The sequence below is a fragment of the Pongo abelii genome, chromosome 5, assembly GCF_028885655.2.
Source record: "Pongo abelii isolate AG06213 chromosome 5, NHGRI_mPonAbe1-v2.0_pri, whole genome shotgun sequence".
Classification (NCBI taxonomy): domain Eukaryota; kingdom Metazoa; phylum Chordata; class Mammalia; order Primates; family Hominidae; genus Pongo; species Pongo abelii.
Window position 1 is genome coordinate 40,891,364 of NC_071990.2, and position 19,084 is coordinate 40,910,447.

General features: G+C 46.5%; 1 protein-coding gene across 3 annotated transcripts; it reads right to left on the reverse strand.

Annotated features, from left to right (window-relative positions):
* Positions 1-8,114: 8,114 nt before the first annotated feature.
* Positions 8,115-13,868, reverse strand: LOC129059815 (uncharacterized). 3 transcript variants are annotated; one of them, XM_063725277.1, is made up of 7 exons: positions 11,526-11,623; positions 11,088-11,187; positions 10,843-10,996; positions 9,008-10,026; positions 8,824-8,919; positions 8,444-8,592; positions 8,115-8,325 (listed from the first exon to the last, which is right to left on the reverse strand). In XM_063725277.1, exon 4 carries the CDS (start codon positions 10,008-10,010, stop codon positions 9,036-9,038), a length of 975 nt encoding a protein of 324 aa, XP_063581347.1. In that variant the 5' UTR covers positions 10,011-10,026; positions 10,843-10,996; positions 11,088-11,187; positions 11,526-11,623; the 3' UTR covers positions 8,115-8,325; positions 8,444-8,592; positions 8,824-8,919; positions 9,008-9,035. The 3 variants fall into 3 exon arrangements, 1 of the variants encoding a protein (XP_063581347.1); XR_010140522.1 differs by lacking the exons at positions 9,008-10,026; positions 10,843-10,996; positions 11,088-11,187; positions 11,526-11,623 and adding exons at positions 12,541-12,818; positions 13,045-13,140; positions 13,658-13,868 and having other exon boundaries at positions 8,555-8,592; XR_010140521.1 differs by lacking the exons at positions 9,008-10,026; positions 10,843-10,996; positions 11,088-11,187; positions 11,526-11,623 and adding exons at positions 12,541-12,818; positions 13,045-13,140; positions 13,658-13,868 and having other exon boundaries at positions 8,115-8,592.
* Positions 13,869-19,084: the final 5,216 nt, after the last annotated feature.

Genomic DNA, 19,084 nt, shown 5'->3' on the forward strand with positions numbered 1-19,084 from the left:
TAAGGGTTATATGCCTCAGTTTCCCCATCTGGAAGGTGGGACAGGAGTCTGTGGGATTTGGTGATGATGCAAGCACTGAATGATGGGTAGCCAGGGCTTCTCTTACTGACCCATCACAGGCTATCCCATGAAAGCATCCAGCACATGTAGAAGGGGAGAGGATATTCTGAGTAGGACAGTAAGTACAGTGGCTCATTTTCAAGTCCAATTCCCCACTTTAATTGAGTTTTGCTGAAAAGCCCCATGCAAGCACTTTTCCTGCCATTTTGCCAGATTTGATTCTCGCTGATAACACCAATGTGAGCGGCTGCTGAAGATAGATGACTGCTGTTGGCAGTGGGATGAGATGGTATGGGTGAGCAAGTGGGCCTGGGAAGAGTGGAACTTGCTCTGCTCTGATCAGGGCCCCTACTGATGTGCCTCTCCCCACCAACCCCTGCTCATGCCCATCCTGCCTGGGCATTCCCAGCTGACATTCCCAGCTCTCACCCTTGCCAGACTCACCTTGCCGGACAAGAGGCACCCACAATGTCTAGGTACTACTCTTTCTTTAAGGCTGCCTAAGATCAAAGTGTATCTTTTGGAAGGTGTCATCCAAGACTCCTGAATTAGGATCAGTCCACCAGGTTACCTGGTAGAGAGCAGAACACTGATAGAATAGAAAGCATTAGTTTGTATTTTTTTAAAGCTCTATACAAATGGCATATTCACCGCATCTCCTGAAACTTGCTTTTTCTTTATTCAACGTTACATGTTCGAGGTGTATTCATGATGATCCATGTAGCTCTTATTCAATAATTTTCTCTGCTGTATAGATGGACATTTTGGTTTTCTCCAGTTGTTGCTATTGCAAGCAAATACACCATTAGCATTAACACTCACATCTCCTTGTGCACACATGGGAGAGATCCTAGGTACATACCCAGGAGGAGAATGCCTGGGTAGAAAGGATAGCTTTGAATAGCGGTAGCAAGGTGGGACATGAGTCAGGTTGCAGGCTTTAGTACCCTGTGTGACGGAGCAAGCCTCTCAGAGATGGAAAAGTCTTCGTAGGTTCAGTTTCGAGGAGGGTCGACCCATTTCCTTCACCAGCGGACCAGCTACAGGGAAAGCTACCTGTCACTCATCCTCATACACTTTACATTCCACACACTGCAACAGGGTAGGAAGATAGGCACTGTCACAGCCCTCAGTGCAGGATTAGCAATAGAAAGTAAACAGAAAGCCAAAATGGGAGTAAAAAGATCCAGCTACTTCACAGTTATTACCATCTTTCAAAAGAAACTCCAGTCATTTTCTCTAAATGGAGAATTCTTACCTGAATAAAACCCGCTGCAACTTGAAGACAAATCAAATAAAGAAATAAAGGCTTCATTGTGATTCTAACTCTTACCCCAGAGGAATTCTGGTTAAACACACTTCTTAGTTTCTCTTTCGATGTTGTGTCTTTTAAAATAAAATATTTTAGACATAAAAAGTATAGCTAATAATATTATGAACATTATGGACCCATCGACCATTTTATAAAATTAAACATTATAGTTTGAATTGAAAGCCCTTATAAACTCTTCCCAGGTTCCCCACATTCCTGAATCTAGTGTTTGTCATGCCCATTTCTATACAGGTTTTCATGCTTGCCCAGGATATAGGTATCCATAAATAATAGAAAGCATTGGTTTGTGTTTTTTAAAGCTTTACACAAGTGGCATATTCACTGCACCTCCTGAAACTTGCTTTTTCTTTATTCAACATTACATGTTTGAGATGTATTCATGATGATCCATGTAGCTCTGATTCAATCATTTTCTCTGCTGTATAGATGGACATTTTGGTTTTCTCCAGTTGTTGCTATTGCAAGCAAAGCCACAATTAACATTCACACTCACATCTCCTTGTGCACACATGGGAGAGATCCTAGGTACATACCCAGGAGAATGCCTGGGTAGAAAATGTACGCCATCACTTTCACAAGGGGAGGAAGGGTGAATGAAGCAAGGATGCCACAAGAACCCCTGGCTGAGAACCTCCCACATCTACATGGCAGGGAACACTTTGCCCAAAGGCAGTGACATCTACCCTAATGAGCAAAATCAGACTGTGGTCAAGGTATTCAGAAGTTTTCACAATTGCTGTCCTATCCTCCTAAGGAAGGTGTGGACAGAGAGAATGGTGTGTGAGCGGAGGTGGTGTAAGTGTGTATGTGTGTGTGTGTGTAAGATCCACAGAAGCAGCGTCGTTTGTCTTTTTGACCAATGCATTCCAGCACCTAGAACAGTGCTGTGTGTGCATGCGATAAATACTCCTTACTTGAATATATACCATGCATGGATGTGTATATGTGCATCCATGTACATGTTCTGTGCTGAAGAGTGCTCTCTAGTCAGGGAGGGCACGAGAGCTGAGATGTTGTTGGGAGGCAATATGGTCTGCACTCCCAATCCCTCAGTGCAAATATAATGACAGACCACCAAATCATGAAGAAAGGGAAATGGTCTGAAACATGGAACAAAGGCTTCGTGCCGCCTGCATTTCTGGGAAAGGATCTAAGAAGAAGATTCTTGGTATTTAGACAATAGGACAAAGCCGAAGGAAAACTCAAAGGAAGGCTTGTGGTCATCTTCCTCACAATAGCAAAATTCCTCCTCAGCAAGTTTGAAGAGCCAGCAAATGCAAGCCAAAGAATTAACAAATGAAAGCAAAAAGGAATTTAAAAACTCAACACACAAGATAGAGAAAACCCAACACTGACGGATGATACAAAGCAGTTTAACTTTAAGTAACCACCACCTACCTGGAGAGACTCTCAGGGACCTGGAATTTTGTTGCCCTGGACCTCAGGTTGTGGCCCCCACCTTCCCAGACCATGGAAGCTTTGGGGGCAACTTAAGTAGAGGTAATAATTTCAGCTGTTTCTAATTTTTTCCCCACGATAGAAACACGGTAGGCAGAGAGCAAGCTGGGATTCTGTGCTAAAGGAAAGACAAGTCCGACAGGCAGGAAGAAAGTGGAAATGGGAGACCGGGGTACATAGGGGACTCTTGGGAATCTAGGGGAATTGGCCAGCAGACGGTCAGTATCAGCAGGCTGCCTGCCAGCACCGTAGGGATAGTAAATGGGAATGATTCTGGTCTCTGGGCCAGGTTCTGAAAAAAAACAAGACAAGCTCTAGTCCTACTGGAGGAAGGACACAGTCTCCAGAGCCAGAGATCCAGGTCCAAATCCTACCTGTGTGCCTTTGGGCAAGCTGCTTGCTCTCTCTATGCCTCAATTTCATCATCTGTAAAATGGGAATGATAATAAGTAATATTGACTCAGTGCCTCCCATGTCCCAGGCATCGCCCTAAGAGTTTTTGGCATATCATGTAAGCAGGTTTGGTAGCTCTTCCTGTTTTGCAAATAAGGAAAGCAAGCCTCAGGGAGATGCCTCCTAGAACTGTTGTGAGGACCTCATAGAGTTGACGTGTGCAAAGCACGTCACACAGCAGGGGCTTGCCACCAGCTGTGCTTTGATTGTGGCTACTGTGGCGGAGGCTGGGGTCCCAAGCACACTGCCCACCCAGAGCCTCTGGCACAGGAATGGGTCAGGGAATCTGTCATCTCTGGGATTCAAAAAGGGTGAGTGCCTTCAAGAACAGTAGAGCCTGCTTCTGAGCCTGGTTTTTTTGTTCTGTGATTCCCAGAACAAAGCCTGCAGACACGCATAGGATTTAGGAGCCTCTGACCTGGAGCTCAGTCTTTATTTTGTCAGCATGCCCTCCCTTAAGGGTCTCCATGGGCCAGCTACTGTACTGAGCACTTGACATGTGCTTTCTCCTGTGTCTTTCCAGGTAGCCTATGGCTGAGAAGTGATTCATCCATTCTAGAGGGGAGACATGAAGGCTCAGAGCGTTGATGAGACCTGCCCTGATGCAGTGACAGAGCTGGGATTCCAACACCATCCAGGCCTCCTCTCACCTTCTGTCTCTCTCCCTGGCCATGTGTCCCCCTCCCATCATCTCTGCTTAGGTTTATTAATATCTCAATCTTGAGTCCTACTTTCCTCTAACTCCACAACCCCACTCTCACACTGGGAGACAAGCCCTAGGACCCTCACAAGCAGCCCTCTCATAGCCCCCAGTCCCTGTACTTCTCACTGCCCTAAATGTCTAGAGAAACTAAGAGAGTAGAGGTATTTTAAACTCCTTTAAAAATGAGTTAATTTGCTCCCATAAAAACCAACTCTCTCTCCCAAGGCAATAAGGGCAGCCTGCACCTTGCATGCAAATTTCCCTGCCTGTTATTTGACACAGGATCCTGTGCACATGTGCACCCTTGGACACGGTCAGACTAGCATAACAGCCCAGAGAAGGAGCTCATGCAGATAGACATCCACAGACACATGAGAAAACACTCAGAGAGATGGGTGTGAGTAACCAGGCACAACACATATCACATATCACATATACTGACCCACAGATGCATTCCCCACCCCAGGGGAGGCCAGCTCACAGCACACACTCTACCCCTACACAAAGACACAGAGGATCCTCCCCTCATGATTCCCATGACTCATGCGATTTAGGAGTCTCTGACATTCAAGACCCCTGTGTCTTTTTCTGCTCCCTTGGGGCACTAACTGCTTGTGCAGAGGCTGGGAGAGGCTCCCTGTGGCCATCTCTTCCTGTTGGAATGAAGGACATGGACTGGGGTTTGGTGGTGCCATCTTTCTGGTGTGAGGAGAACCTTTACCCTGGCCAAGGCTGGCCATGGGGCTGGAGGTGAGGTAGGGGTATGAGGGTGGAGGGTTGAAAATGCAGACGTCTAAACCCCCAGCTGTGGCCCAGAGTTTCAGTTAGTCTCTGCCCCAGGTGACCAGATCTATTTATTTCCAGCAGAATAAATAATCGATCAGAGTTGATTTTCTAAAGAAAATCTTCCCATGTGCACTAGCATAAGAAACAAGTGTTGGGGGTTGGAATCCTGGAGAAGGAAATCACTTGAGTCCCAGCCTCTGAGCTGGCACCTATGTGGTCACCCCATCCCTCCCACAGACCCACAGACCATCACAGGACCAGGGAATCAGAGCCAACAGGAGCCTCACCCCCAACTCCAGGAGGCCCCCCAAGCCCCTGCCGCCCTTCACCTTTACCTCAAGGAATGGCCATGGGCCTGCAGATCCGTGTGGGGTGAGGGATCTAGGGCAGTGTTTGCAAGCTTTTTTCTTCATTGTTGCCCCCAATAAGCCTTTTAAGATACTTTTTTCCTAATTGTCTCTCTTGTAATTTTAATACCACAGATGCACTAAATCTCTGTGGAGGTCCATATATCATCATAATAGCTGAGATCATTCCTGTTCCTCCCACTGAAAAAAACAATTTTTCCCCCACTAGGGCAATATTACCCTTGTCGAAGTATCCTGCTGTGGGACAATGGGTTCCAGGAGAGAAAGCCCTGAGCCCAGCCCAGGGGAGGCCAGAGGAAGTCTGTTCTTCCATTAGAGGATTGGGGCATAGGGAACTGACAGCAAATGGGGAGCAACATGGAGCTCAGCAAGAATTATTCGGTCTCTGGAGATTTATTACAGAAAAATGAGCTAATTTTCTTGGTCTCCAACAAACTAAGGAAATTTCAGCAGTGGAGATGGATGCAGGCATCAGGAAGGACTTCCTGGCACCACAGTGCTGATAAGGCTCTTGCTAATTACTTGTTTATTGATTGGCCAAGAGCAAGAGGGAGGCATTGTGGGGGTGGATGAAAAGTGAGGTGTGGTGGGGAAGGGCACAGGACAGTGGACACTGCCTGGCTTGTATGCTCACTGGCCCCAAGATCATGGAGGAGGCACCAAATTACATCTCACATCTTCAAGCCTCAGTTTTCTCTTCTGTAAGATGAGATGAAACCTATCTTGGAGTGCGGTTGTGAGTTATTAAAAGATGTGATGTTGCAGAATGCCTAGCACAATGCCTGACGACTGTCAGACAAGGTTAGCTGCTGTGTGGTCTTTGATTCCCTCCCCAGGTTCTTCCTCCAGGCTTCTCTACCCAGGCCCATCTTCTCCTACTGCATCTTCAAACACCAGGTGTGAGTCAGGCATCCCTGAGAGTGTGTGCACACCCACCTGGCTGTGCACAGCTCTGAACTCAGGGCACTGCAGAATGGCTATGTGTTAGCACACTGACAATGTGCCAGACATGGTGCTAGGCATTTGGTATAAAGTGACTGACTTCATTTAATACTCTTCCAGTTACCTTCTGCTGTCTAACAAACCACCTCCAAACCACTGGCTCAAAACAATAACAATTATTTATTTTTCCCACAAATCTGAGTACTGACTGGACTCAGCTGGGCAGTTCTTGCTCAGGGTCTCTCATTAGTGACAGTCAAATGGAATCATCTCAGAAGCGTCTCAGTCACAGGCCTGACAGTCGATGCCAGCTGCCATCTGACCTCTATTAGGGCCAACAGTGGGAACATTTACATGTGGCCTTTTCACACTCCTTGGCATCCTCACAGCATGGCATCCGGGTTCTAAGAACAAGTGACCAAAAATAGACAGAGACAGAGAGAAAGAGGGACAGAGACAGGCAGAGAGAGGGGTCACGTGGAAGTTCTGTCATGTCACCTTTTATTGCCCAGCCTTGGAACTCAGGCAGCGTCACCCCGGCCACATTTGTTTGATCAGATGAAACCATACAGGTCAACGGATAGTCAAGGGGAATGAGACTCTACCTCCTGAAGGAAGGAGTGTCAAAGAGCTGACTTGCATGCTTTAGAGTCACAGCCGCTCAGAATAATCCTGCAAGTTAAACATCATTATGCTCCATAGATAAATGAGGAGACTGAGGTTTAGTACAATTATGTAGCTCATCCAAGAAAGTCTCAGTTTCCCTTTGAAGCTTTTACTTAAAAGTAGAGGAGTGGTCTCTTTGTCAGAAAATTCTTCAGTCTGGTGAGGAAAAACAACCCCACCTTGAGAAATACCCCCCACACTAGACAGACACAGCTGTACCCAAGAAGGTCTCCAAGTCTTAGTGGAGACACAGCCTTGTCCTCAAGGAAACCCAGCCTGAGGGGAGATATAGCCCCATCCTCAGGGAGCCCCAATATGAGGGGAGATGCAGCCCCACCCTCAGGGAGCCCCAGTATGAGGGGAGACACAGCCCATTCCTTGGGGACCCCCCAGTCTGAGGGAAGACACAGCCCCATCCTCGGGGGTCCCCATTCTGAGGGGAGACACAGCCCTGACTCAGGGAGCCCCAGTCTGATGGAGGACTCTGAGTCATTTATCTTCAGGGATTCTATGGTCCTATCAGAATGGATTGACACTTCATCATGAACTACCTGATTAGAACGCATTAAACTTGGTTTTCATACCTAGTGTTGGACTATGGAGATTGTGTCTACCAATTCTTTTTGTTGGAAAGTTTTAAATAATTTAATGAAGAAAAACTTTCATACATCGACCCCTCTAAAACTTTCCTACCAAGATTTTAGCTCTAATACACTGGAAAGGGACTTGGATTGGAGTCAGGTGATGGAGTTTTACTCCTAGCCCTGCCAAAACTAAGAAGAATGTTTTATCTCTCCAGACCTCATCTTCTCCATCATACTATGGCCATGGTAATCCTGGCATGGTCATCAGTGACATGTTGGAGACACATTCCCTGCATGGAATGTATAGCTGAGTCAGGATTAGAACCCAGTCCCACAGCCCAGGGATGTTGAGAAATGTCCCTACAGGAGGGTCGGTTCAAATAGGTGGAAGACCCACTGGGTTTCTGAAGGATGGGCGAGTCAGGATGGGAGCTCGGTAAGGAAGAGCAAATTCACACTCACCCCTCAGGGAGATGCCAGAACCCCATGTTTTCCTTCATTTCCTCCTACTCCTACTTGGACCCTAGGAGCTTCTGCACTTCTGTGGCAGGTAGAAAGGAGGGTCATATGGACCTTTACACAGGTCTTTGAGGCTGGGAGCCATAAGTTGCTAGGAAGGGACCAGAGTTCTTTATAAGGCACTTATTAACTTAGTATTTCCACTCTCTCACTCTAAGCTGGAGACAAGTCCGCATTCCATGGAAGTCTCAAAGAGCTGTTACAAGAATAAAATAACTTGCATAGCTATATACTAACCCAGTAGGAAGAATTTGTTTTTTTAATATTCATAGAAAAATTTGGAGTATTATTTCCATTTTTCAGAGGGGAAAGCTGAGAGTCTGGAAGATGCTGAGACCTGTAGTAGTAGTATCAGAGAGCAATCAGGATTTTCATTGTTCATTCATTCAGCAGCTACATGTTGCAGGCATGATACTGGACCATGGCATGAATCAGAGGCCTAGATCTTGCTCTCTTGGGGTGACAGTTTGAAGTGAAAAGACACAGTTTAAACAGGTGATCACAAGTGCATTAAGTATTTTACACAAGAACTGTAAAAGGAGCTGCAGAAGAGCACAAGAAGAGAGCCCACCGTGTCTGGAGGGTGAGGGAAGCTGCCTGGAAGAAGGATGTGCAGGCTTGTATTTCCAGGAAGAACTAGAATAATCCAACTCACCGACTTGGGAAAATATCAGTTGTTTACCTGTGTACTCTAGGCCTGGGCCGGGGGCCATCTTCTCCCTTTGGGAACAGAGACATGTTAGGGTGGGTGAGCCTGGGAAGCTGAACTCATCACAGGGGAGAGCCTGCTCTTAGGCCCTTGTGCAGAGTCTGGGCCCTGAAGGTGTGTCAAGACAGCAAAGCTCTCCAAATCATTGTGGACCAGTTAATGGAGATATTAACTGACACGTCCCCTTAGCCCTGTTCTGGGTGGGAGGGAACTCCCCTCACCTTCCAGACTAGCACACTCACCAGCAGCTCAGACATGGTTGGCATTTTCGCTATGATAATTCATTCATTCCATGCTGTTCTCTCAGGGTCTTCCTATCAGTGCCTTCGTTTCTTTATCTATAAAATTAAAATAATGACAGTCCCTACATAATGGATTGTTCAAGGATTAAAAGGGTTAATATAGGTAAAGTGGTTAGAACAGCACCTGGCATGTGGTAAATGCTTAGCAAAGATTATGTGTTATAATCATTGATGCCAAGTTGTCCCACAGACAGGGGCAGGGTCACTCTCTCTGTTGAGCCTTTTGCAAAAATGCTTGTGTAGTTTTTGGTAATAATGAAGATAGTGATGATGCTGTAAAAAGTGGTTGCAATGGTGATAATAGTCTCCACAGTGACAATGATGATGATGGTGATGATGACTGTAATAATTATGGTGATGGTGATGGTGAAGATGATGATGATGATGGTAATAGTGATGCTGATGATGACAGTGAAGATGACAATGGTAATGATGGTGATAGTGATGGTAAAGATGATAATGATGATGCTGGTAATAATGATAGTGATGATGATGGTGAAGATCGTGATGATGGTAATAGTGATGGTGATGGTGAAGATGACAATGATGATGGTTATAGTGATGACGATGGTGATGGTGAAGAAGATGATGATGATGGTAATAATTATACTGATGGTGATGGTGAAGATGATGATGATGATGATGGTAATTGTGATGGTGATGATGATGGTGAAGATGATGATGGTAATAGTGATGATGGTAATAATGATGGTAATAGTGATGGTAAAGATTATAATAATGATGGTGGTAATGATAGTGATGATGATGGTGAAGATGATAATGATGGCAATAGTGATGGTGATGGTGAAGATGACAATGATGATAGTTGTAGTGATGGTGATGGTGAAGATGATGATGATGGTGATGGTGAAGATGATGGTAATAATTATAGTGATGGCGATGGTGAAGATGGTGATAGTAATAATGATGGTTACAGTGATGGTGAAGATGACAATGATGATGATGATGGTAATGTTGATGGTGATGGTGAAAATGACAATGATGATGGTTATAATGATGATGTGATGGTGAAGATGATGATGATGATATAAGCAATGATGAAGATTCTCTGTGGTGATGATTGATACATAACAAGGAGCAGGTTGTGGACAAGTAGTTTTCATCATAGTCTTTCTATGACAGCTATGGGGAAGGCAGAAATATCTACCACTCATTTCCAGAGAAGGATCAAATTTTAGGTATTTCTTCTCCATTTTTCTGCCTTTCTTTGTTTCAAATGAAGAGACATTAATGAAGAAATTTACGGAGGGATGGGCAGGATTAAGAGAATTAGTAAGGAAGAGTGAAGTATCCAGGTACTGGCAACAACAGGAAGTGGTTACTACACCTATGTCCAGAGGGAAAAGAGAAGGGGGAAATAGCATTGCTGGAGGCATTGGGATATAGAGTCAGGAAGAAGAGCCTAGGGCCAGCCACTGCCAAAGATGCTCAGCTGAAGCAGGGAGGGAGCTGGGAAGAAATACCCCCACTGCTGTCTCCCCTGCCCTTTGATTTCCTGCCAAGCTTCCCAATTGGACACCAAGGACAGGGAGGCCTAGATGGTACTTTTTGTACCAGGCTCAGAAAGTAAAGGGATTCCTGGTGCAGCTTGGAGGGGCATGTGCTTCCCTCCTGGGTTCCAGTTTTCTTGGTGAGTCACCCAGGGACATGACCCATGTCTCATTCCTCTTGGTGCCCCCTACCCCATCCCAGGCTGAATCTGATAACTAGCACACAGTGCATGTTTTCTGGATGCATACAAGACCTTGTTCCAGACAGGTAGCTCGCAGAGCCTCATCTTCACAAGTAAAAGAAATGTCACCCTCTCTTCTAGTGGCTGGTTCTATTTCTTTCATGCCTCAGTTTAGACATCTTGATTTTTTACCTAAATCACTCTAACTGAAATAGAAATTTCTCTACCCTCCCATTCTATGGTGGAGATAAGGCAGTGGCACTCACCTTTCTCTGGAGCCCCTATGCTGGTGCAGGGACTGGATTGAGGTGTCATCCCTGCTCTGCCAATGTGTGACTGAGGATGCTGTGGCACTGTCTGAATATTAACTATCAGTGACTGGGAGATACTTGTTGGGAAAAAAAAAAAAAACTTCTGTTCCTGTAAAACATTGAAGAATAAATAAACCTAAAGGGTCTCCTTGAGCCATGCTTCCAGGGAAATTGAATTATTTCAGCAGAGCCAGTCCTACCTGAGTCCACTACAAGAGAGCAGACCTTTCTCCAAAGCAGCCCTGCCCCTTTCAGTAGGCAGTCTCCAAGTGCACAGATACCACACCCCCTTTCCTGCCCCTACCATGAAGAACAGACTGGGTCAGCGAGGTCTCAAATTGAAGGCAAACCGGGGCCGAAACTATTAGTATCACTTAAAATTCACTCTTCCCCTTTCCCATTGTTCTAATACTTTTGCTCCTTAATTGGATACATGATCAACGTAAATTCAAAATAAAGACCATTTTTCAAGGCTGGGTGCAGTGGCTCACACCTGTAATCCCAGCACTTTGGGAGGCCGAGGTGGGTGGATCACCTGAGGTCAGGAGTTCAAGACCAGCCTGGCCAACATAGTGAAATCCCATCTCTACTAAAAATACACAAAAAAAGAAAACTTAGCTGGGCGTGGTGGCGGGCACCTGTAATCCCAGCCACTCAGAAGGCTGAGGCAGAAGAATCGCTTGAACCTGGGAGCTGGAGGTTGCAGTGAGCCGAGATAGCACCATTGCACTCCAGCCTAGGCGACAGAGCAAGATTCCATCTCAAAATAAATAAATAAATAAATAAATAAAAATAAATAAATAAATCCATCTTTCCTGGCCTTCTTTGCAACTAGGTATGAACTTTGTGATCAAGTTTTGGTCAATGGGATGTGAGTAGAAATAAAGTGTGCAACTTCTGGAAAATGTCTTTAAAAGAAAGAGAGCATGCTCTTCTTCTTCCCTTCCCTTGACTTGCTAGATAGAAGGTAGACATAATGGATGGGGCTCCAGCCAGCATCTTGGATGATGAGGTAATGTTGAAAATAGAGTTCATGGATGGTGGAGGAACAAGATAGATGGAGCTTGAATGCCACCGTAACACTTTAGCAGTCTAGAATTGAATCCTTCTGGATTTCTTAGAAGTGAGAGAGAAATAAACTTCTATCTTATTTAAGCCACAGCTATTTTGCTCATTTGTTTGTTTTCCATTACTACAGGCTAAACCTAATTCTAGTTGACATATTCATGGACTAAATCTAGTCCCCAGGTATATTTTGTTTGCCTACACAGTAACATTTAAATATTTTAAATTCAAGCCCAGCATTTTAAAATGAACAGAATTTTTTAAACATAAAAATTTGAATTATGACTTCTAAAATGATGGAAGATCTGACACACTTGGGCCTCCAATTTCAGTCCAGAAAACCTGGAAGAAGCTGAATAGCACCTGCCCCTTTCAGCTGGGGCATGGATCTTTCTGTTCAACAGTCTGTCCTGAGCCCACTTCATTCTACATTCCTGCCTGGCCCCTGCTAGCCCTGAGTTTGAGTTCCTGGGACAGTTGTTCCTGTCGTCCATACTCAGTTTCCTCGGAACCCCACAGCCGCCTGGAGAGCCCTTCTTTCCTGCCTTCTCTGCATGAGCTATGGGGAGCCTGGCCTCCTTTACATACCTTCTGGAACCATCCTGAGTCTCACTCTCTGGCACAGCCACGGAATGGGAGTGTTCTCCCGGAAGGAATTCTATCTGAAGAGAAAAGGAAGGTGGAGGACAGACAGCATCCTGGAACCGCAGAATTTACAAGTGAACCAAAGCCATGTCTGGGACTGGGCAGAGATTTGTCCTAGGCCATGCAGCAAGTCTGCAGCAGAGCAGAAGCGAGAGTTGAATTTCCTGAGTCTGTGGCCCAGTGCATCAACCTTCTTTGCAAGTTTGTGTAGAAAAACTTCCCTGGAAAAAGACAGTTTTTCTGTTATCCTCAAATTAAAAAAAAAAAAAAAAAAAAAAAGTCCTACTGTGTCCAAATCCAGGCTGTGGTGGGAGTGTGTGGGCAGAAACCTGCATATTTTGGTGAATACAGCCCATCTGCCTCCCTCTTCTGGACCTTAACCTCCAAAATGCCTGTGATAGGGACAGAGGCCTCCACCTCATGGTGAGAGCAGCTCTATTCCAGTACCTGGCTAGGAGTTTGTTCTCATAGAGGTCATAAGTTGTCATTCTTCTTTGTTTTGATATCCGTGCTGCTAGCAAAGCACCTAGTACCTAAAACAGGCTAAATAAATATTTGTCGAATGAATGAATGAATGAAATAGCAAAAGCTCAGGGCCATATGTGATGAGCTCCAGGTGGCTGGCACAGTCACAAAACCTCACCTTCCCCTCCCAGCTTCCTCTCCTTAGGAGTCAAATCACCAAACACTCCCATATGAGGGGTTCTGAGCCAGCTGGTTCCAACCCCTGTCCTTCCCTCCCCTCTGTGGACCGCTTTTATGCTTCGAGAGAGCCCAGAGGTAACTTCCTAAGTGGCTGTAGAAGCCTCCCCACAGGATGCAGCCCCACTGCACATAGTCTCTGCTGGGCCACAGGGGCTGAACGAGGCACGGTGCCACATTCCAGTGCCACAGAGATCAGGAGGAAATTGTCCCGCTATTAGGACCCATGATTTGTCTCTACAAGCAGCAAAGTTAACTGGAATAGCTAATTAATAAGAGAAAAGTGCAGCATCTCTGTTATTTTTAATTCCTCACCTACATGAATGCATTATTGGTTTACGTTAAAACTAATTCATACCCCAGTCCTGATGTCCTTATCTCAGGGTTGCCAGCTTCAGGCTGGAGGTGAAGGAACTTCTGCTACTGATTTCCTAGCCCTTCAAATCATCTCTAAGTACATTAGAGTAACATAAACAGGACATGTAATGAGACAGCCCTACTTTGCTTTGATACTTTTAATTACCAGCCTGAGAAAGGCAGGGGAGAGGGGAGAGGCCCAGGAGAGATGCCTGGAACCTGATGATGCATGCATGTTGCCTGGTGACAAACACATGTTGCCTAGTGATACACACCTGTTGCCTGGTGATGCACACATGTGGACTGGTGATACACACAGGTGGCCTGCTGCAGAAACAAAGTCAAAACCAGCCAACTCTTTCCTGGGAACCTTCCCTGCCTCATGAGCACTGATAGTTGGCATCAGCAGAGAGATAGGAGAGCACACAGAAAAGATGTGGCATATGCCAACTCAAGGCACACAGGAAAAGGTTACTTTTTTAGCATCAAGATTCCTTCTTCCCACAGCATGCTGTGGATTCCTTAATGGAACTTCCTTGGTGGCAAGACTCCAAGCAGGGGCTTTCTTCTTCCTCGTGCAGTCATTCAACAAATACTTTTTGAGCACCTACTATATGCCAGGCAGTGTTCTAGTTATTGATGATACATCAGTGAACAAAAGAAGCATCAATCCTGGCCCTCATGGAGCATCCATTCCAGCAGAGAACGATAGACATAAACAATAAGCATAATAAATAAGTGCACTGCAGAGTTTGTTAATGTTGGGGGAAAATTATCCATGGCCTTTTGAAATTCTGCACATCTCATTCTGATTTATCCTTTGCAGGATGTTTGCTACAAAAACATCCTTGAAAGCTAGAGATAGTATTTCCCTTTGCAGCAGAAGGTGGACGTACTTACTATCCAGTTTATAAACCATCGTCTCTTCTGAAGCAAAGGGGAGGAATGTTTATTTTCTGTCACGCAAGATTCGGATTCCCCAGGCTTGGGTTTCTTTCCTGTAACCTAACCCACTGCAGATGGCACCCGATCCTTTTCACATCATCCTGTGGGGATTGAGGCTCATTTGGGGAATTGGTATGAGGACTATATTAGATAAGGTAGGATTAAATTTGTCCCTGACTTTAGTAAAGTCTCTGATAAATAACACTGCTTCTGCCCTCAGAGTCATTCAGGTCAGCTTCAACTCATCGCCCAGGGTCATTTTAGATGATATGATTGTCCTAGACTTTGCCCTGGCAGGTGAAGGTAGAGCCTGTGCAATGGTTAATACTTCCTGTTGCACCAGGTGGGCCCCTGAAAGGAAGAGGCGGCATTTTGGCAGAAATTATATAGACAGGGCTAATATCTGAGTGTCCCTGAAGGTTTTCCTGACTGAGCTTCCTGAGGTGGCCACTGATGATGTTCATCTCCCATCACAATGTCTCCACATCTCCTAGCGTCGTGCTGAAGATTTTTCTCACTTCCCTTGGGATGCTGCTTTCATTGCCCTAATTAGGTTGCAAGCCCAGGGCAGGTACCAGGTTTCTGAGGGTCTCCAGTCTGTCATACACCTGGCAGAGTGCTCTGTTCATCACAAATCATCAATAAATTCTCCGTGACAACAACAAGACTCCTACTCAATGCCAAGCATGGTGCCTGTCCTTAAGTCACATAACCTGTGGATGGGTTGGCGAGGAAGAGGGAGTCATGCTGGGGCTGGGCTGTTGGGGCCACTGTGTCCTTCTGTCTCCCCTCCAAGCTTTTCCTCCCTCCAGTTCAGCCTGCCCTGACCATCCCACTCCCCAGCGGCAAGTCATACCCATTTCCCCCACCCTTTTTGGTGAATGGAGGAGCCATTTCCCCACCCAGAACTCAGCCCTCCTCCCCTACACCCAAGCATCCCAGGAGAGAAGGAGGTGGGGAAGCTGGTTAAGTACTTTCCACGTCTGCATCCTGCTCCCCCAGCCTCCGCGACTATTATTGGTAAGTGAACAAATTTTCCCTCCTGACATCTGTAGCTCTTAGCAGTGAATATATTTGAAAAACCCTTTATGATTGCTTGAAATCGTCCCTGCAATTTGATTCCTGATATTTCTCTTTACTCAGTGAATGATTCTTTTAACTCATTGTATCTTATACTGCAGGCCTGCCCGTCTCCCCCACCGACACACGCCACAGTGATATTTATCCCCCTTCTCCCACAACCTGCAGAGACGTTTCTCTAGCAAGCCCCAGTGGAGGGCCTTCCTGCCCCAACTCCACCCTCCCCATCTGTCTCCTCCACTGTTTCCCCAGCCTGCAGACACCCCATTCTCTAAGCCTCACACCCCACCAGGGTCTTTGGGAACAGGACCATTTCTCAGGGGAGACGGGTCTTTTCCTCATCCACCTACTGCGAGCCTCATATACCACCACCTGCTTGTTCTCATGATTATTTCCAATTCCTTCCAGAACACTTAGCTTTCCAGCCTCAGCATGTAAAACAACTTTTCCCCCAGGGAAAAAATAAGGTTCGAGGATTAGAAATAATACCAGCGACCATAACAATAGAAATTAAAATGGGTCTCAGAATACTCAGTGGCTGATGGTGGGTGGGGGTGCTGAGTGTCACAGACAGCCTCACTGGACCATAAAGATGTGGCTGCATTGGACCTTCCTGCAGTGGGAGGGAGGGTAGAGGAGGGAGAGGAGCAGGTGGGAAAGGTTTTAAAGGCACAAAAATGTGGTTGGATCTCAGGTGAATCCTGCAGATGTCTCATGACTCCAATGCAGAACGTGTCCAACCACAGTGTTGAGAGAGCAAATACACCCCCAGTGGGGCCTTTCCTGCTATCTTCTCACCACCAGGTATCCAGGATCCCCTGGATTAGACCCAGATAATATGCCTTTTCAGTGGCAGCTGTCACTATGCCTCCCATTTATTTATTTATGTTGCAAATATGTTCAGGAACTATGCCTGGGGCTAGGAGGACAAAGAGGAATACGCTGGGTCCCTGCACAGTCTAGCATGGGAGATGGAGACAGAAACAGCCATGTCAGAACACAGCCTCAGCTGCTAGAGATGGAGTAGCCTGGAGGTCAAGAGCCCAGATTCTGGAGTCAGCCTGTCTGGGTTTGAATCTCAGTCTTACTACTTATTAATCGTGGGACTTCAGGCTAGTCTTTTCTGTGCCTCAACTTCCCCTTCTATAAAATGGGGATATTAAGAGTATCTAACTCATACGGCTGATGTGAGTTAATATATGAAAAGCTTTTAGGACAAATCCTGGCAGATGGTAAGTGCTGTTTGTGTCAACTATCCCTATTAAAAGGAGGGATTTATTCAGTTTCCCAGTACCTTTCCTTGATAGACGTTGTATTTTATTGATCATTATTTGTCCTTAAAGCTTTTGGTTCTCAGGACAAAGGGAGACCAAATAATCTCCCTCCATTTCACAAAAGGAAGAGCTGAGACTGACTCTAGAGAGGTTGGAAAAACGATCCGGGGAGGAAAGAAGTATCCTCAAAGATAAATTGAATCAGAGAAGCAGGCAGTGCCTTCTGCTGAGCACACAGGGCGATCGGTGCCCCTTGATCTTGAGCAACTCAAATTCAGGGAGCAAGCCTCTGTTTATACCTATGGCTCAGGAAGGGGTGTGGGATCAGGTTTCCTCCAGAGGGGCTCCTGGGGTAAGTTGACAAGAGGCCAAGCCAGGCTAAGAACAGACCCTCTTCCAGGGAGCCGCTCTGCCCCTAAAGGTCCATTTGCTCTCACCGCCTGGTAGGTATCTCCAGGTGCTTTGTTCACTGGACTGATGTGAGGGGCCACGCTGCACCTGGAGCCTCCTCACCTGGGCTGGAAGGTTCAGAGGCTGGGCCATACTCTCCAACCAAACTGGAAGGTCCCACGGCTAGAGCAGGATCTCCAGGTGTCTGTGGGTCTCTTTGCCCTCAAAATTGGCTCTGCTGAGAGGGCTCCCGTCAGACTGGGATGGGGTGTGGGAAGTGATTCAGATGCTGTGAATCATGGGAACCTGCCCTGAGGCTAGGAGTGTCCTGTCTTCCCTGATGGGACGCAGACACACATTGTGTTCTCACAATGAAACCAGGCAGCCCTGCCCTCCAGACCCTACCTCCACATCCGCAGGATCCCCCCCGGGCTCATCCACAAGAGAATGTGGGCACAGCTGAGGTGATGTACTTCTCAGAAAGGTCCACAGAAAGGAGACAGAGGGTACCCCATTTCTATCCATCATGCAGGGAGGGGTCTCTATGAAATGCAGTGAAAGCTCCAGTTATTGATTGTTTGGTATGGCTCCTAAAGCAGTTTGCATCTATGAAGCAGAAGCTTTTGCTTCTGTCCTACATGCTAGTCAGGATGGGTCTTACTTTCCCCATTTCGCAGGTAAGGAAACTGAGACTTAGGTGGAGAGGCTTACCAAGTGCACACAGCCAGTAAGGGTAGCACAGACTCTCCGGCCATGGTCTCTCAACTCCACATCCAGTGCTCTTCCACAGCCCTCACTGTGTTGTGTGTGCGATCCCTGCTTGCATTTGGGTTTTTATCTGGGGAAGAAGAGCTCTTAGCTCACAAGCGAAGAGCCGAGGGAGGCAGGCCCAATAGGAGGGGGCATAGGGGCATCCACATCTCTAGAAGTCAGAGGCATTCAGGTATCCCTTTCCTGGTCTGGTTTGACCCCAGTCGAGCTGCCTGGGGGGTGGGGTTGTGGGGTGAGTGCACATGAGCTTTCTGGCAGACAGAGGTGAGTGAGCAGCTGCAGAAGGACACATGGCCCAGTGTGGTGGGGCTGCCGGAACCATTACTACAGTGATTAATTAGGCTCCTTCCACGTGGAGCTGCTGGGTTCCCAGGGCTACCTGTCAAAACTGCAGGGCTCAGCAAACTGCAGGGTACCAAACTGGAATCACCATCCAGATCTGCTAGCCTGGGGAGAGAGAGTGGTCCCTGACATGCTGTAGTTCTGCTCCCAGGCCGGGCTCAGGCCCACCCCTGCCTCAGTGTGGGAATGATGGGAGTGGGTCATTTATTGCTTACACCAGATAGTTTAAGGACCTCACCAACTACTATTTATCAAAGACCTGCTATGTGCATCCACTAACTTTCATCAGTTACCATGTGTGATGGTAAGAAACTGAGATGAAGAAACTGAGGCTCAGAGGAGTGAAGAAGTTGCCTGAGGCCAGCAGTGTAAACGAGGGGATAGAGTAGGGATCTGTCCTTCTAACAGTACTAAGACTCCCACAGCAGCTTTATCAAGCCTCGGATAGGGCAGAAGTACCCACAGCCTTCAACCTAGGGAGCCCTAAGACCAAGACCTCTTGCCATTAGAATCCCTCTGTCTCCATCAGGTAAATCATTCAAGGGTCACCACAGACTCAATAATCTCACTCATCCTTATATTCCACCATCCAAGGTGCATGTGCTTTTCCCGTCTGGGGCCAGAGG